This window comes from Perca fluviatilis, chromosome 9 (assembly GCF_010015445.1).
Source record: "Perca fluviatilis chromosome 9, GENO_Pfluv_1.0, whole genome shotgun sequence".
Taxonomy (NCBI): Eukaryota; Metazoa; Chordata; class Actinopteri; order Perciformes; family Percidae; genus Perca; species Perca fluviatilis.
The window spans coordinates 11,749,097-11,764,167 of NC_053120.1; the positions used below are offsets into that span (position 1 = coordinate 11,749,097).

The 15,071-nt window shown below is 39.0% G+C and overlaps 1 protein-coding gene across 1 annotated transcript in view; it reads left to right on the forward strand.

The window, feature by feature from the left end:
• Positions 1 to 15,071, forward strand: part of LOC120565976 (collagen alpha-1(XXIV) chain) — a 102,572-nt gene that overhangs the window by 64,735 nt on the left and 22,766 nt on the right. The window contains exons 27-38 of the mRNA XM_039812141.1: positions 555 to 608; positions 2,464 to 2,517; positions 3,488 to 3,541; positions 6,716 to 6,769; positions 7,027 to 7,071; positions 8,591 to 8,635; positions 11,006 to 11,059; positions 11,880 to 11,933; positions 12,065 to 12,118; positions 12,348 to 12,401; positions 14,237 to 14,290; positions 14,725 to 14,832. Of these exons, the coding sequence (XP_039668075.1) occupies positions 555 to 608; positions 2,464 to 2,517; positions 3,488 to 3,541; positions 6,716 to 6,769; positions 7,027 to 7,071; positions 8,591 to 8,635; positions 11,006 to 11,059; positions 11,880 to 11,933; positions 12,065 to 12,118; positions 12,348 to 12,401; positions 14,237 to 14,290; positions 14,725 to 14,832 (684 nt within the window). The remainder of the gene's footprint in view (positions 1 to 554; positions 609 to 2,463; positions 2,518 to 3,487; positions 3,542 to 6,715; positions 6,770 to 7,026; positions 7,072 to 8,590; positions 8,636 to 11,005; positions 11,060 to 11,879; positions 11,934 to 12,064; positions 12,119 to 12,347; positions 12,402 to 14,236; positions 14,291 to 14,724; positions 14,833 to 15,071) is intronic.

Here is a 15,071-nt window from a genome sequence, read left to right on the forward strand (position 1 = left end):
ATGTATATGTATATATATATATATATATGTATATATATATATATGTATGTATATGTATATATATATATATATATGTATATGTGTATATCTCTATACATTTAGTTCAATATCATCCTCTGGTTTAGACTTTTCTTTCCAATACAGAGCCTTAAAACTAATCTGCTCGCTGCTTTGATAGAAGTGCAACCAGAACTGGATGTGTACTTGTACAGTCATGAATGTTGCACAGTTCAAGGAGGATTAAAACATCGCTGACACAAGTGTTAGAGGGGTTAGAGTGGAGACCTAGGCAGCTTTACTGCTCACCAGGAGTTACCTTTGCTTTGAACACACTGTCCCACAAACTGGGTTTCAAAGTAATTGCTTGCTTTTAAACTCCATTCAACCAGCTGTCAATCTAACCTTCTGCATTTGAGAAGCTCTTCTCCAGTTTCACTGCTCTTCATTAGGAAACGTGTACTGTATGTGAAGCTGTGTTGCGGTTTTCTGTGTTGAGCTTTCAGGTCATAGTTTAATGATCAGCTCTCTTTCTGTCTTACTGTGTTTTTCCCCAGGGCGACCGAGGACCAGCAGGTCCAACCGGTCCAGTTGGGGAGAAGGGGCCAAGGGTAAGTACAGTCACTCAGGATATACTGCATAGCACTGCATCTTGTCTGAGAGTTGGTAAACCCCAAAGACAACCAGAGATTAAATGCATTGTTCAGTAAACTAATGTCTAAGGATGATGAATATACAACTGAACCACTGAGCAATTTTTGGCTGTAAGATTTGGCAGACCTTTCTTAGCTACAAGGTTTATTTCATGGAAATGAAAGCAGACTCACTTGGCCGAAAAAGGTTCCATACTTTTGAAGAAGTTTTGTTGATACAAATCTTTGCAAAATTCTGCCGTGTCAAATTGGTTTTCCCACAGTGAATGCTGAGGATAGGGATGAAAAGCAAAATCCAGCTTTTATTTCAGTGACTCTTTTGGAACACTCAGTCTGATCTGGTTGATCAAATCCAGTGATTAGGCTGTGCAAACACTGTTTGGAACTGTTGAAATACCTTATGGTGTTCTCGGTCTGTGATGTCTCTTTGCAGTCATACAATTCTTAGTTAATCGTCTGTTGTTTGAATGAGACCTGTGATTTGGGGTATCAGTATAAAAAGAATATGAATAAGAAGCTGGTCAGCATCACTCACCCCCAGTTTGTACCTCATTGTGACAGTAATGAGCTCCAGTGTCATACCGTTTTCTCTCATCTTCGACAAAATGTCAACTGCTGGTGTTGTAATTTGGAGTTAAAGATTTTTAATGGCGGAGCAGAAAAATTTGTCTAAACTTGTTTCAAATGCCAGGGTAAGTACGATTGTGTCTCATTGAAAGTATAAAAACAACTTCCAGTATTAACAAAAAGGTTTTGTGTCCATATGATTTGAGTTTTAGTTTCAGTTTAGATGACTTGCGCAGCCCCAGTCCACAGTCTGAGGCCTATACCGACGTACAGCAAGAACACACTGGGAGCAAGATCCCTGAATGTTAATAATTATTGATGACGTCATCGTCCATCATGATGTTTCACTGTGGACATTGTCATATGCCAATTCGGTAGACATCGCCCAACCCTATGCTGTCCATTGCAGCAGTGTTCCCACTGCCTCCTGTACTGATACATGAGCGAGGCTGGCCTCCCTCACTGTCCTGGGGCCTTGGATTAACTCCATGTCTGGGCCTTTGGGCCCCAGTCCTGACCTAGCTGGCAGACTGGCTAGCAGGCTGTCTGATTGGCTGGCTGGAAGAGAGGATGACTAATTTGGTGGCTGGCTGGCTGGCTGAATAGTTAGATGATTAAATCACTGCTAATGTGTGTGCATGTTTGGCTGAAAGAGAGAGAGAACAATGTGACTTATGTAAGGAGTTATGGTGATTTGTGTAAACCAGTTTGTGCCATGATGATACCACATTAGCAAAGAGTGGCAGTTTGACTTTGAGCTGTATCACCACAGATTACAATGATCATCTCTTGAAGTTCTGTTTCTGTTTGAATGGTGGTTCACACGGATAAGATTTACCTGGTAAATCTCAGCCACTTTAGTCTTTACTGTTTTTTCTTCAATAGCATGGATAGATTATTACAGAAAGAGAATGGGTGTGATGAGAAGCACAGCTGTCTCTTTTTCTTTAGGTGGTCTGGAGCACATTCTAAGACAACATAATATGGAACACAGTCCTACAGAACAGTTCCAATCCTTTCCAGTTACAGATGTAACCGCGTTTTACTGCACAGTTTTGTACTGCTGCTATGCTTTTGCTCTACACTAGTCATCGTTAAAATCCTGAAGCGCTAATGCAGCATAGTTTGAATAATGTGTATAATAATGGTAACCACCATTACTACCCATGTAGCAGATGCCATTAAACAGTGACATCATTTCTTGTCTCCCTTTCCTTAATGTTTGTTGTTTCTGTTTTGGTGTAAGGGCTATCCAGGGTTGCCAGGAAGTCCAGGGGACATCGGCCTGCAAGGTGCACCTGTAAGTGTCTTACCCTAATCATGTAATACCAAATGCGATACGATACAATATGATATGATTTTTATTGTCAGCCAGGGCTGAAATTCTTTTTGCATCCCTGGGTAGCTCATAAAAAAAAATAGGACATAGATATACATACAGACATACATAAGATGAATAGCACCAAAAGACATACATGAAATATTACCACAAATAACATAAACACACGAGTAAGATAACAGAGCATATATGTATAACAACAGAAAATGGCATGAACATACACAGACAAGGTCTTGGAGACTTATAACCCTGAATACATATTGCACTGGATTTAATGTATCTGGTGAAATAGTAATTGTTTGCACTGGTGTATGTGTGTGTTTATGTATATATATATATATATATATACTCTATGTATTGAACTGTATGTATTACGCATATTGGTCTTTCATTGACTTCCTTTGCCAATGTTTATGTTTTTTTTTCCTTTTGATCCCTCTGCATTTTGGATTTAGTCATACACACATTAGTACTTAATGGACTGAGACGCTTGGATGCATTGACTCTCATCTTCTCTTCTCAGTGTCTTGGCTGGATATTATAAACGCCTAAATAACAAGCTTAACTTGGACCATTAGACTGATTTGGAGGAATGTTCTCTTGGTTGTTGTAAACACATAAAATTTAAGGGGGGTTATTTGATATATCAGTTTTCCTGTTTCCCACAATTTAGTCTAGACCTGTGTTAACAGTATGTCTTAACTGGCAGATTGTTCAGTAGTTCTGCTAAAGCCTGCGTAGTGCATTAGGACTAGTGTTTATGTCGGCTATAAGACACACTAAGAGAGGTTTGGCCCTATTAAGTTTGTGTAAATATTCTCACTTTGTTCCATAGTGTGTCTAACTGCACCTTGCCAAAGAAACACTATGAAAACCAATCTTTATTTTGTCTCTGCCATCCATCTTTTGTCTGTCTTGTTTTTTCTTACAGGGTCCACAGGGGCAGAGGGGTAGTGCAGGCATCGCTGGGACAAAGGGCAGGAGGGTAAGAGCTCTATTTACCTTTGGGGCATTAGATGCACTAGTCCTTTGTATGTTATGTGAGCTGACTTTAACTCAACAACTCATGAAAACATCAGACCCTTGGTTGTCTGTTTCATATTACGGTTCCACCCCCACAAACCAAAGGTTAAAGCAATTAGAAGACATGTGTTTGTCCTCCTCGAAGCTTCTTTATAGGTGCATTAACAGTGGTTCCATAAGCCCCATGAATATCCTGTTGAAAGACATTAATGTCACATGGGTATGGTGTGGTAATACTGGTGAGACATCGTGTGGCTGAGAGGAGAATGACACCTTCAAGTGAGATGGCAAAGATAGTTTTATGATTTCAATTGTGGTCAGGCTTTTTTACAGCTTTCCAGAATTTCAACATAAATCTAGCGGCAGCAGCAGCTGAGATGCATCGTGATCTATCAGATCAGAATAAACAAAGGAGGTTTCATCTTGGCAAGTTCGTTTCAAATTAAATACAACTCAGCTATATCGCAGTTTGTGTGTGTTGCCTTTTGAAGCAAAATGTAAAAGTCTTTATTCAAGAGCAGCTTCAGTGATGCCATATAACTAAAATGGGTCTTGGGCCAACTTGGTTTGTCTGTAAATAACATCCCTATGTTTACGTAACTAAATACACTGTTGAGCGGTTTGGACCTCTATCGTATATAATGAATAGATCTTTTTATGTAAAATCTAAAAACAGTTGAACATCAGCCACACATTATAACAACATTATAGGTTAATAATTTTCATAGTTTTTTTTGCCTTACTTTCTGGGATGAACATACTCAATCCAAATTATTATTTGCCATTGACAGTTATTGAATAATACAATATAATGTTATTCTCTGTAACAGTGTTGTATTAAACCAAGAAATATACTGTAGTTCCTCAACAATCAATGGCCAAACACATGGCCAAGAAGTGATGTACATACAGGTATGAATATTCATTTTCAGTGCATTAATATTCATATGAAATGTTGATGTCAATGACGCTAAACTAGAACTGTTATCTTGTTAAAGAATATTTTGCACTGACTGTGAACGTGGCTGTTAATGTATGTTTATTGTTACCAACTTTTTCTAGTGAGGATTTTGTTAACTGCATGTTAGCCAGGTATTATCCATGCTAGTCAAAGGTTTTGTACCGTTTTGGAAGGTGTCAGTACTAGGTGATAGTGCCTAAGTGCCTAACGCAAAAAATAAAATGCCTACCACAGATTTAATTTACTTTCCTAAACTGAAAGTTTGCATGTGCTTCACTCGAGTGCCGGACTGCTTTCCAGTGCCAAGGCTAAAGCTTTCGTATTTAATGTGAATCCATTTAAGCTAATGCAAGAAAATGGGCCAGTAAACATTTTGCCAAGCAAAACATATGGTAGCACTTGACATGCCACAGCTGTGTTGTTTACTCGAAGTGTCAGTGTGTGGTTCCATTTCCTGTCTTAGTGAGGTAAGATATAGTTAGCCTAAAATCCTCCATCATGGACCAGTGGAAATTGTGAAAGCTAATCATTTGAATCAAAGTCACATGTCACCCTTGTAAGCTTTTGTTGTTTTTTAAAAGATGTTTTCAACACTGCAGGGTTTTTTTGTTGATAAAGAAATAAACCTCAGAATGTAACATTAAAAAACCTAAATCTAACTGCTGCACTGCTTATCACTCGTTCTTATCATTTTGCCCTCTGAGCTATTAAAGAACAAGTCCTATCTTGGAGCTGAATAATCTGGTGTGCACCTGCCCTAGTTGGCACACAAATGCACTAGATCTAAAGCTTTTTGTCGTTGTGGGAAAACTCACAGTCACTTCCTCCTCTGAATTATGAGTTGCTTCCCTCATATCTAATATATCTATCTCTGATTCCTCTTCCATTCACCATAAAATGCACCTCACCGGCTCCACAAATGTTCTTGTAGCCGAACTGTAATAATGTGTTATATGTGTTATTACTACAGATGGTCAGATACCATTTTTTGCTTCCCGATACCGATTCCGTTACCTGAACTTATCTGCGTAAGCGTATCTGCAGATACCGATAACAGTGTGTCATATATTTTGTTATGTTTTAACAGCTGTATACTACTATCCCTGTATGGGGGTGATATGATTTCTATCTTTGTTGTACGGCCTGGCTCCGGTTAAACTTTTTGTGAAACATGAACAAACGCAAACAATGAACGCTTCAGAACTTTCTTTTATTATCCAGTTTGACAAGTCAGTCATAACGGAAAAAGAACATAAATAAACTACTTTAAAGTCGATTTTCTTCAGGGCTTAATTAGGTGGTATTGGTATCGAATCGGTGCATAAACTCCAGGACTTTCCGATACTGATACCAGCATTTTAGGCAGTGTATATATATATATGTGTATATATATATATGTATATATATATATGTATATATATATGTATATATGTGTATATATATATATATGTATATATATATATGTATATATATATATTATATATATATGATGTATATATATAATGTATGTATATATATATATATATATGTATGTATGTGTATGTATGTGTATGTATGTATGTATGTATGTATGTATAAAAATTGGGTACCTTTTTGCTGAATCAGTGAAAGACTAACGAGGGTGGAACACAGGTTACAGTAAAATTGGTCACTTGGCAGAAATGATTGCCAGAATGACTTTTAAACCAAGTTTGGAGAGAGAGGTGATCTATAGGAAGGAACAATGAGAGGGAAAGATAAAGCCGTGTTTGCCGTGTCTGCCTGGAAGCTTGATGTCTGACGGAAGCCAGAGGTTCAGACAAAATAGGAACTGATAGAGAGAGAGCCATCAAAGGTAGAGATATAAAAGACAAGATTGAAACAACAGATTGGCTGAAAGTGGAAAAGTCCTAAAAGAGCGGACAGGAGAGAAACAAGTTTGTATTTACAGATTTGTATCTGTCACCCTGCCTGCGTGGTGGTGCTACAATGTTGGGAAAGCCCTGGAATGTTTGGGGGTTGAAAAACCCCTGAGTAGATAAATAATACAGACTAATTACTTTGTTGTTGGTGTTATTTCAGCGTTAACTGTATATGTCAACGTGTGTATGATGCTTCAATGGTAAATGTATTACAGTACGGGACATTCTTTGTTGAGTGATGTTCAAAGGTGTGTCTCGTGTTCCTGTTGCATAGGGGCCCCAAGGTCCAGATGGCCCACTGGGAGAACCAGGCCCTGAGGGCACCAAGGTAAGCATGCACACCACCCTGTGGGAAACATCACCATGTGCATGTGAAGATGGAATAAATGTATTACTTTTGTTTGAAATATGTCCATCCTCCTATATATTAGGTACATGATTAGAGCTGGAATTATGTGCTCAACTTCGGACACTGCTGTTGTGAAATTATTTGTCAGAGCTTTTGAATGGTTTATTTCATTAGTCACTCTGATTTTGTTTTCTTTCTAATACCTTTCCAAAATGTGTCAAACCTTTTCTCTTCAGGGTGAAAGGGGTGACATTGGACAAAAAGGAGGGCCAGGATTCATAGTAAGTATTCTTTAAATTAATATGCCATCTTGTACTAGCTTATGTAAGAAAAGGACAGAAAAAAAGATAATAACATGCTACAAAGTTTATACTCAAAACATTAAAAATACTGGTAAAGTACCTGCTATGAGTATGATGGTTTAAATGTTTTATGTGTCACACATTTCTGGATGAAGGCTTCGGGCTCTTAAGAAATGAAAAGGCAAATTTATATTTGCCCTCATTCATCCGAAGCCAAGAATAATCATAGTCAGAAAAAAAGGCACCATCCTGAAGCATCTAGGTTAACACATGCATCCCTTTTGAAGATGCCCATTCACCTCATGGAAAAGACATTACCACATAAAACCGTGGGGTCTCTGTAAAAGCTTGGTAAGCCTTTCAGTTTTTATTTGCCTTTGTCTCTTTGCTCCTGTATCAGGTTATACAAAAAAAGAAGTTATTATTTATGTGCTGCCAACTTGTAGAGAGGAAACCTGAGCTATATGTAGAGGATTAGCAGGATAAACATAAACTTTATATTTAACTGATAGCTAGCTGAGTTAAAATACAATCCAGCTTCAGATTTACCTGTGACGCTTGGTTTTAATAAAGACATTTAAAGTGCAATCTCCAATTTTTCAAAAGTGTACAACTATATCAGCTCAGCCATTCTAGGTGTGGGCATAGACCTACATATGTTTGCTTGTATGTTTACGTATATGTGATGCCTCCTCAGGTGCTGTTCATTTAGGTTGAGCGTAGTTGATAGAAAAGGATATAATTGACGTCCATATGTTACAATGGCATACACATTTATGAGCTACAGTAGGTTTGACTGATATCAAAATTTGTAAAACTGTTATGGATCTGCACATTTAGCAGAGCAATTAACTGCAAATGTGTTTCCATAGAACAAGTTAATGTTGTCTGTTGTGCTGAACCATTGGGTGGCTGTGGCTCAGGTGGTAGAGTGGTCACCTACCAATCGGAAGGTTGGTGGTTTGATCCCTGGCCCTGCAGTCCCATGTTGAAGTGTCCTTGGGCAAGACACTGAATACCGAATTGCTCCCGATGCTGCGCCATCGGAATATATATGTGTGTGAATGTTAATCTGATGAGCAGGTGGCACCTTGTATGGCAGCCTCGACCACAGTGTATGAATGTGGTGCTTTGAGTATTTGTTAAGACTAGAAAAGCGCTATATAAATACAGTCCATTTACATTCAAATGCTTCTGGCCAGATTAATAACACTCTCATTTCGGCCTCGAGTTGCAGAAATTCTCAAATACATGAATTGTAAACTACAAGGAAGCCAATACATTCATCAGGATAATGATCTTGCTGCTCCCTCTCGAGGACCAGCAGGGAAATGTGTAGAGACACATAAAACCGGATCATTGAAAAACCCAGCACACACTAAATCACCAACTATCCGACATGGAAGATTAAAATGTTGCCAATATTTCTCTCAAAATAAATTGAAACCATTTGGGTTGATTGCAACTGCATGTCATATAATGATTTCTCTTTTTGAAGGGCAAGGCTGGCAGTCCAGGAGAGAGAGGCCCTCCTGGGAAGAGTGTAAGTAATGTGTAACTGAATGCTGACTGCTGGATGTCTCTTTCAGAACTTTACTTATCCTCTTCACTTTAGCATGTAGCATTATTATGCCTACAGCAGACAACACAGACTTGTTAAACATTTCCACATCCTCTTTTCACCTGCAATATATATATTTATATATATAATTATTACTTAAAGAGTGTGCACCCATAAAGTCACCCAAGAGGAAGTTAAAATAGAGACTGAGCGGTGTTTTCAGGCTCATAATCAAAACACATGTGCGTGTATTCCCCCTAATTAAACCGGTGTGTGAGGTGCATTTGTACTAACATGAATTTATAATGACTCATAGTTTTGAGTAACACAACATACACACTTGGCTGAATTGCCTGCTTCTGTTTTTAAGAAATTATAAGTAATAATTCACATGTTTTTTGTGTGGAGCAGGAAATTGTACATTATAAAATCAGGGCTCTCTGGTGGACACATTATATAATGGCAAAAGTATTTCTAAATTACCACAAACATATCTTTGTCATCAATGCACTGCAAGCAAAGTTATATCTTATCCGCTGACATGTGGGTTGATACCAGTAATATCTACAGTAGCTAATAATGGTCGATGATATCAGCCAGCTGAATAATTGGTCAGGCTCCACTTTAAGACTTTAACAGTCCCTGAGGAGAAGTTTTGTCTTTTCTGCAGCTAAGAATGCGATGTAGGACACACATTGATTATTGTGTCTTGTTTTAGTTCCACACAATAGACAGACTTTTGGCAGCTTTATAGGACCATTTTGGTTGAGTCTTGTTTTTCTTTTCTTTTTTTACCATAAAAAAGATAAATGGTAGTTTTTATGCTTTTGAACTGTGGACGGATGAAACAACTGATGTTCCACAGATGGTAGAAACATGCAAACAAAAACCGATCAAAAACAGATTCAAAAGCAGATCCATGTGGGCTGTCTAACAGTCAAATCATAATCATTATATCCACAGTATGTTTCTTATAGTTTCATACATTTGTGGCAGGACTTACAAAGGATGATCCCCAGTCAGAGAAAAGCCCTGTCACCCACATGCTTAATCGGTGTTTGGCTTGTGTTTCTGTATTTTCCATTGACAAACGAGCTGCTTTCTACTTTCTCTAATCATGTGTTGGCTTAACATTTGACATTTCAGGGTTGTTTGTAATTACTCTTAACAGACACACAAATACACACATAGACACGTGCAGGCCAGTACTCTCACTCTCAGATATACCCATCTGGACATGCACACTTGGACATAACAACACGCACATATTTGGGACTAGTTGTGACCTGTCCTTCTAAGTGCATGCTGCTTGATGTTAAATGAAGAACTTCTACCTCAGATTATCAACCTCCCTCGGGGGGGGGGGGGGTCCACCTCTGGACTCATAGCGCCATCTTGTGACTGATAACGTCTCTCTCAATATATATTATGTATAATTCCTTGCCATTTCTATGTTCTTTGATTAAAAATCTGTGAGTGAATGTGTCCCAAAACCATGTTGTTATCTGTGATGTCAGAGCCCATTAAGTTCAGTGCTGAATGCAATGTTGTAGTTAATGCAGTTGTCAGCGATTGTGGTTGTTAGCACAAAGCACTGTATTATATTGCAGTTTCCATACATCTTCTTGTTTCCCTAAAATCTTCTCTCATTTTTGACAATAACTCTCGCTGGCTCTTTACATAATATGTGAACCGTGACAACATTTCACTGTTTTTCCCGCTCTTTTATTTTCCATTTTGTTCAATTAATCCAGCTTCACTCTTTAAATACCTCATTTACACAGTTTGAGACATTTAAGATATAGTTTTTATTTTTATTTTATGTCATATCTACTCCGTGAATAGAAGCAAAAGTTATTTGAGTGTTAATTATCATGAGTTAGTAAACCAATGTGTTCTGCAGATAATGGTTGATGCTACTGAATTAATTGCTACCACATCAAACTTTGACACATTAATTTCAATGGAACAAGCCGCTATCTCTCACATGCAAAAGTAATGGCGTCCTCTGTCAATGTTGGACTAAACACTTTTCAACATGTTGGAAATTAGCGTGTCTTGTCTAAACTTGGCAACACAATGTTTGGACTACAAAGAGAGCTGACATCGCAGGAAAGCCAATCCGTTTGCATCGCATCAAAGACTTCCTGTCATGTCTGTAGGCATTTGGCAGCACTGAAATATTAGACACAGTCATCATGTTTGTGGTCGCGTTGCTAATGATGATGGTGATAATAATAGTAATGAGAAGAGGACCGTGGCCAAAGCCAAGCTTGCTGCTGGTTTTCTGTGATTACATAAATGAATGACTGAAGCTACACGTAGCTCATGAGTGTGCATGTGTGTTTCCAGGGTAAACCAGGTATTCCAGGCAGCACCGGGGAGAGGGGACCCCACGGTGAACCAGTAAGTATGCTAAGCTCTTCTGACTGTTAAATTGATGTTGTTGTTTCAGAAAACTACAAACAATCCACAAATAAAAAAAATAAAAAAACACCAACAACAGACTTTTCTGGAATCCATAATTATCAGTGCAGTGATAAATCAGATATTGTTATATTTGTATCGTTAGTCTTTTGTAGAACCAAATCTATGGAGGGTTGGTGGTATGTACCACTTGTTCTTAATACATTTGGTCCCCCTAAATTTGCATGTGGCCCCAGCCCGGCCCCTCCATTTGAAATGGTCTAGAACTGCCACAGGAAGCTCCGATGTTGCTTTTTACAAGAAATTGAGAGGGTAAAAGAGAGTTATTTAGATTTTTCTATGTCATATGTATATGTTTATTGCTTTCTCTCTCCGTGTCCCTCACACCTTTCAGCACCTTACCTTGTGCTTCCCTTCTTGGATTAGTCTTAGTCAAGTTCTTGATTTTTCCTGGAAATCGGCCGACCCCTCAGGGACATCAAGAATGTCAAACAATCAGATACAAATATTTATTAGGATAGGAGGTTCCAATAACACTAGAGGCTCGGTTTGTGTTATGGGTCTCATCTTGCCTTTGGCTGGTCTTCAGTTTTACTCCAGGCATTCTCAGTTCTCCACTTTCCCTACTCTACAGACTTAAACAGTCAACTCTATGTGTTTGTTTTGCCATTATATGCTAGAGTTGTATATTATGTTGTATGGATATTTTATTTCCCCTATTAACTGTAATTGCAATGATATTATTGTATCATTAAGCTAGCGTCCTTAAGGCTTCTTATGATGGTTAATGTTCTTGCAGGGACCCAAAGGACCTTCTGGAGAGGCTGGACCTGATGGAGAGCAAGGACCTGAAGTACATTACATTAAATATTTGTCACTATTTATCAATTCATTATTAGGGGTTTGGGGTTTTTATAGTTAACATTCATATGCATACAGTTCAAATTGAACATAACTCACGCCCTTCGTTCCTCATCTTCGTAGGGTGGGCCTGGTGCAGAGGGGGAACCGGGTGCCATCGGAGAGCCGGGGTCAAAGGTCAGTGCTTCAGTCGCTACCACGCTCCAGCAATGTGAATAGCCGTGAACTTGCTCAGTCACTTTGTACTTGACATAACTGTAGCCTTGGAGGAAACAACAGCTGATTGTCAAGTCTTACACTTCCTCAGATCCAAGTAGCAGTGGTTGGTGTAAGTCTGGCACTGTGCATGCACATATGAGTGTTTTGGCCTCCAGACAGCCCCATGTTGTGTTTTGTGTCCCTGCAGGGTGATGTTGGGCCTCCAGGAGCTGAAGGGGAGCAGGGACAAGAGGGAATGAGAGTGAGTAACTGCAAACAAGCCACTAATCCCTTCCTTCCTTGTGTTTGGGTAAATCTAACCCGGTCGTATATTTACTCCCCCTCATTTTGATGAGGATGTCTAATCCCCCGGCCCGAAGAAAGCAGGGCAATGGAATTGTTTTTGTCTGATGGACTATATAAATAGCACTCGGACTGCCTGAGTCTCATCTTACTGTATCAGCCACAGAATTTGATTCAACATTTTTCTAAAAAGGTTGCTGAAACATCAGACCCCAGTACTTTTTGGACTTATTTCAGTTTAATGGATGAAGGAAGATTAAAAGAATTAGATGATGTCTGAGAAACTGTCCATTCTGCCCTGAATTCTCTCATCTTGCCTAACTGCCTACACTTGGACCAAAGATATTTGAGATCATACGTAAACACAATACAAATGTACAGGGTATTTTTTTGTTTTATTAGTCACTGATTACAATTACTGTACACCATAGTTTCTTCTGTTTTATGGCACGCATGCTTTAGATGGTTACATGATTCTTTCCTTTGGCAAAAGAAATAAGTTGTCTCCACAAACTTGACATGTTAAACCAAATCTTAGCAGAATTAATACATCAGCATTCATGAGTGGTCATTCGGCCACTCTAGTCAAGACAAAATTCCAAATTCATCTGTTCATTACTAGAGATGTTCTGATACCGATACTACTATCGGAAAAGCCTCCGATACTGCCTAAAATGCTGGTAATGGAAAGTATTGGAGTTTATGCACCGATCCGATACCACATAATTAAACCCTGAAGAAAATCTACGTTAAAGTAGTTTATTTATGTTCTTTTTCCGTTACAACTGACTGTCAAACTGGATAATAAAAGAAAGTTCTGTAGCGTTCATTGTTTACGTTTATTTCACAAATTGTTTTTGAGCCAGGCCGTACAACAAAGATAGAAATCACATCACATCCATACAGGGATAGTAGTATACAGTTGTTAAAACATAAAAAAATATATGACACACTGGTATCGGATCGGTACTCGGTATCGGCCGATACGCAAGTTCAGGTATCGGAATCAGTTTTCGGGAAGCAAAAAATTATATCAGACCAATTTTTTATTCTTGCTCTACCCCTTTTAATAATCTCCTGGCTATAAGAAAAAAACTTAACACCCCCTTAAATTCTTGTTTTTGCTGACCTCCAGTGGTTTCCCTTCTCATGTTGATGCAGTTATGTACAGGTGATCTTCAGTGACATCACTGTGTTCACAGATCGCAACACTGCACCCTTCTGACCCCACCCAACTACACCCATCAGTGATGTTGGCTGTGGTCAGAGGTGAAACTGCCTTCAAACGTTCAACCAGAGAGGGCAGTGAAAGACTGCTTTTCAGTCTGGTGATAGGTAGTTTATATCCTTGACAATTGCTCCGGTGCCACAGGAAATTGAGTATAGTCTAGCTAGCGGTCTGGATGTACCCCGCAGAGATCTGAGGAGCAGTAAACCATTGTCCTCATAAATCGACCGGAGTTTAAAATTCCAACACAAGGAAAGCGAAAGGAAACGGACATCGGCGAAAAGACATGCATCCGGCGGAATTTCCTGCGGCACCGGAGCAATAGTCAAGGATATAGACTCCCTAACACCAGACTAAAAAGAAAAACATGTTTTCATGTACCTTTAGTGATATCTAGCTGTGCAGATAGTTTAACTTTAATGAGCCCTGGATTGGAGATGCTAACATCAGCAGCAGCAACAGCTGTTACTAAAGATGCTCCATACATAGAATTTGCCATAACGGAGACAATAACAATGTCACAGTTCTCACAGTTCTCTTTGTTTTAAATGGTGATGTGTTTGTAGGGTCCTCCTGGTCCTCCTGGTGAAGACGGTCCTCAAGGAAAAGATGGAGCCAAGGTAAACAAGACATTATTGACTAAATCAATCATGTAGCCAAAATGAGTTATGGATTTGTTTCTAGCAGGCCCTCTCCATAGGACAACAATAATAGGGAGTATTTAGTGGACTCTGCTCGCTTTAGGTCTTCAAAGAGAATAGTTCAGGATTTCAAAAAGTTAATTCAAGTCATATACTGGATATGACACCACAATACACGTATCCACTCAATTTCACACTAGATTTGAATGAGATATAAATTTATATCATAAAGGAAATGAAAATAAAACCATTCCTCTAAAGCCATTTGTCAGCTTCTGAACACCACGGCTTGTCTGACCTAATGACCGCTCTCTGTTGGTAATCTGAAACTTACCGAATTAAAACTGAACTGTCTTTCACTCAGTTTTCCCTGGTTGTGTGCCTCTCTTTCTCTGTGTCTTTCACACCGTCAGGGTGAGCCTGGTGAGCGTGGGCCAATTGGAGAGCCAGGGGACAAAGGAATGGAAGGAGACTCTGGGCTCATAGGACCACCCGGAGAGCCTGGGAAACAGGGCTTTCGTGTAAGTTTATATTATGTTTCTAAACAGCCAGATGCAACAATTTTAATAAAACAACCCTGGGGGCAATTAACAGAAATTGCTGCATGTATTGATGTTCTGATTGACTCCGAAAAGACACACTTGCATGCAGTTAAAGGAAAAAAAACTAGATCTGCATAAAAATTGCGTTGGATTACAGCTTTTTGCAGAACTGGTTCCTCTGGTTTTCCACTGTGGTTATTTATGAGTGACAAGATTGA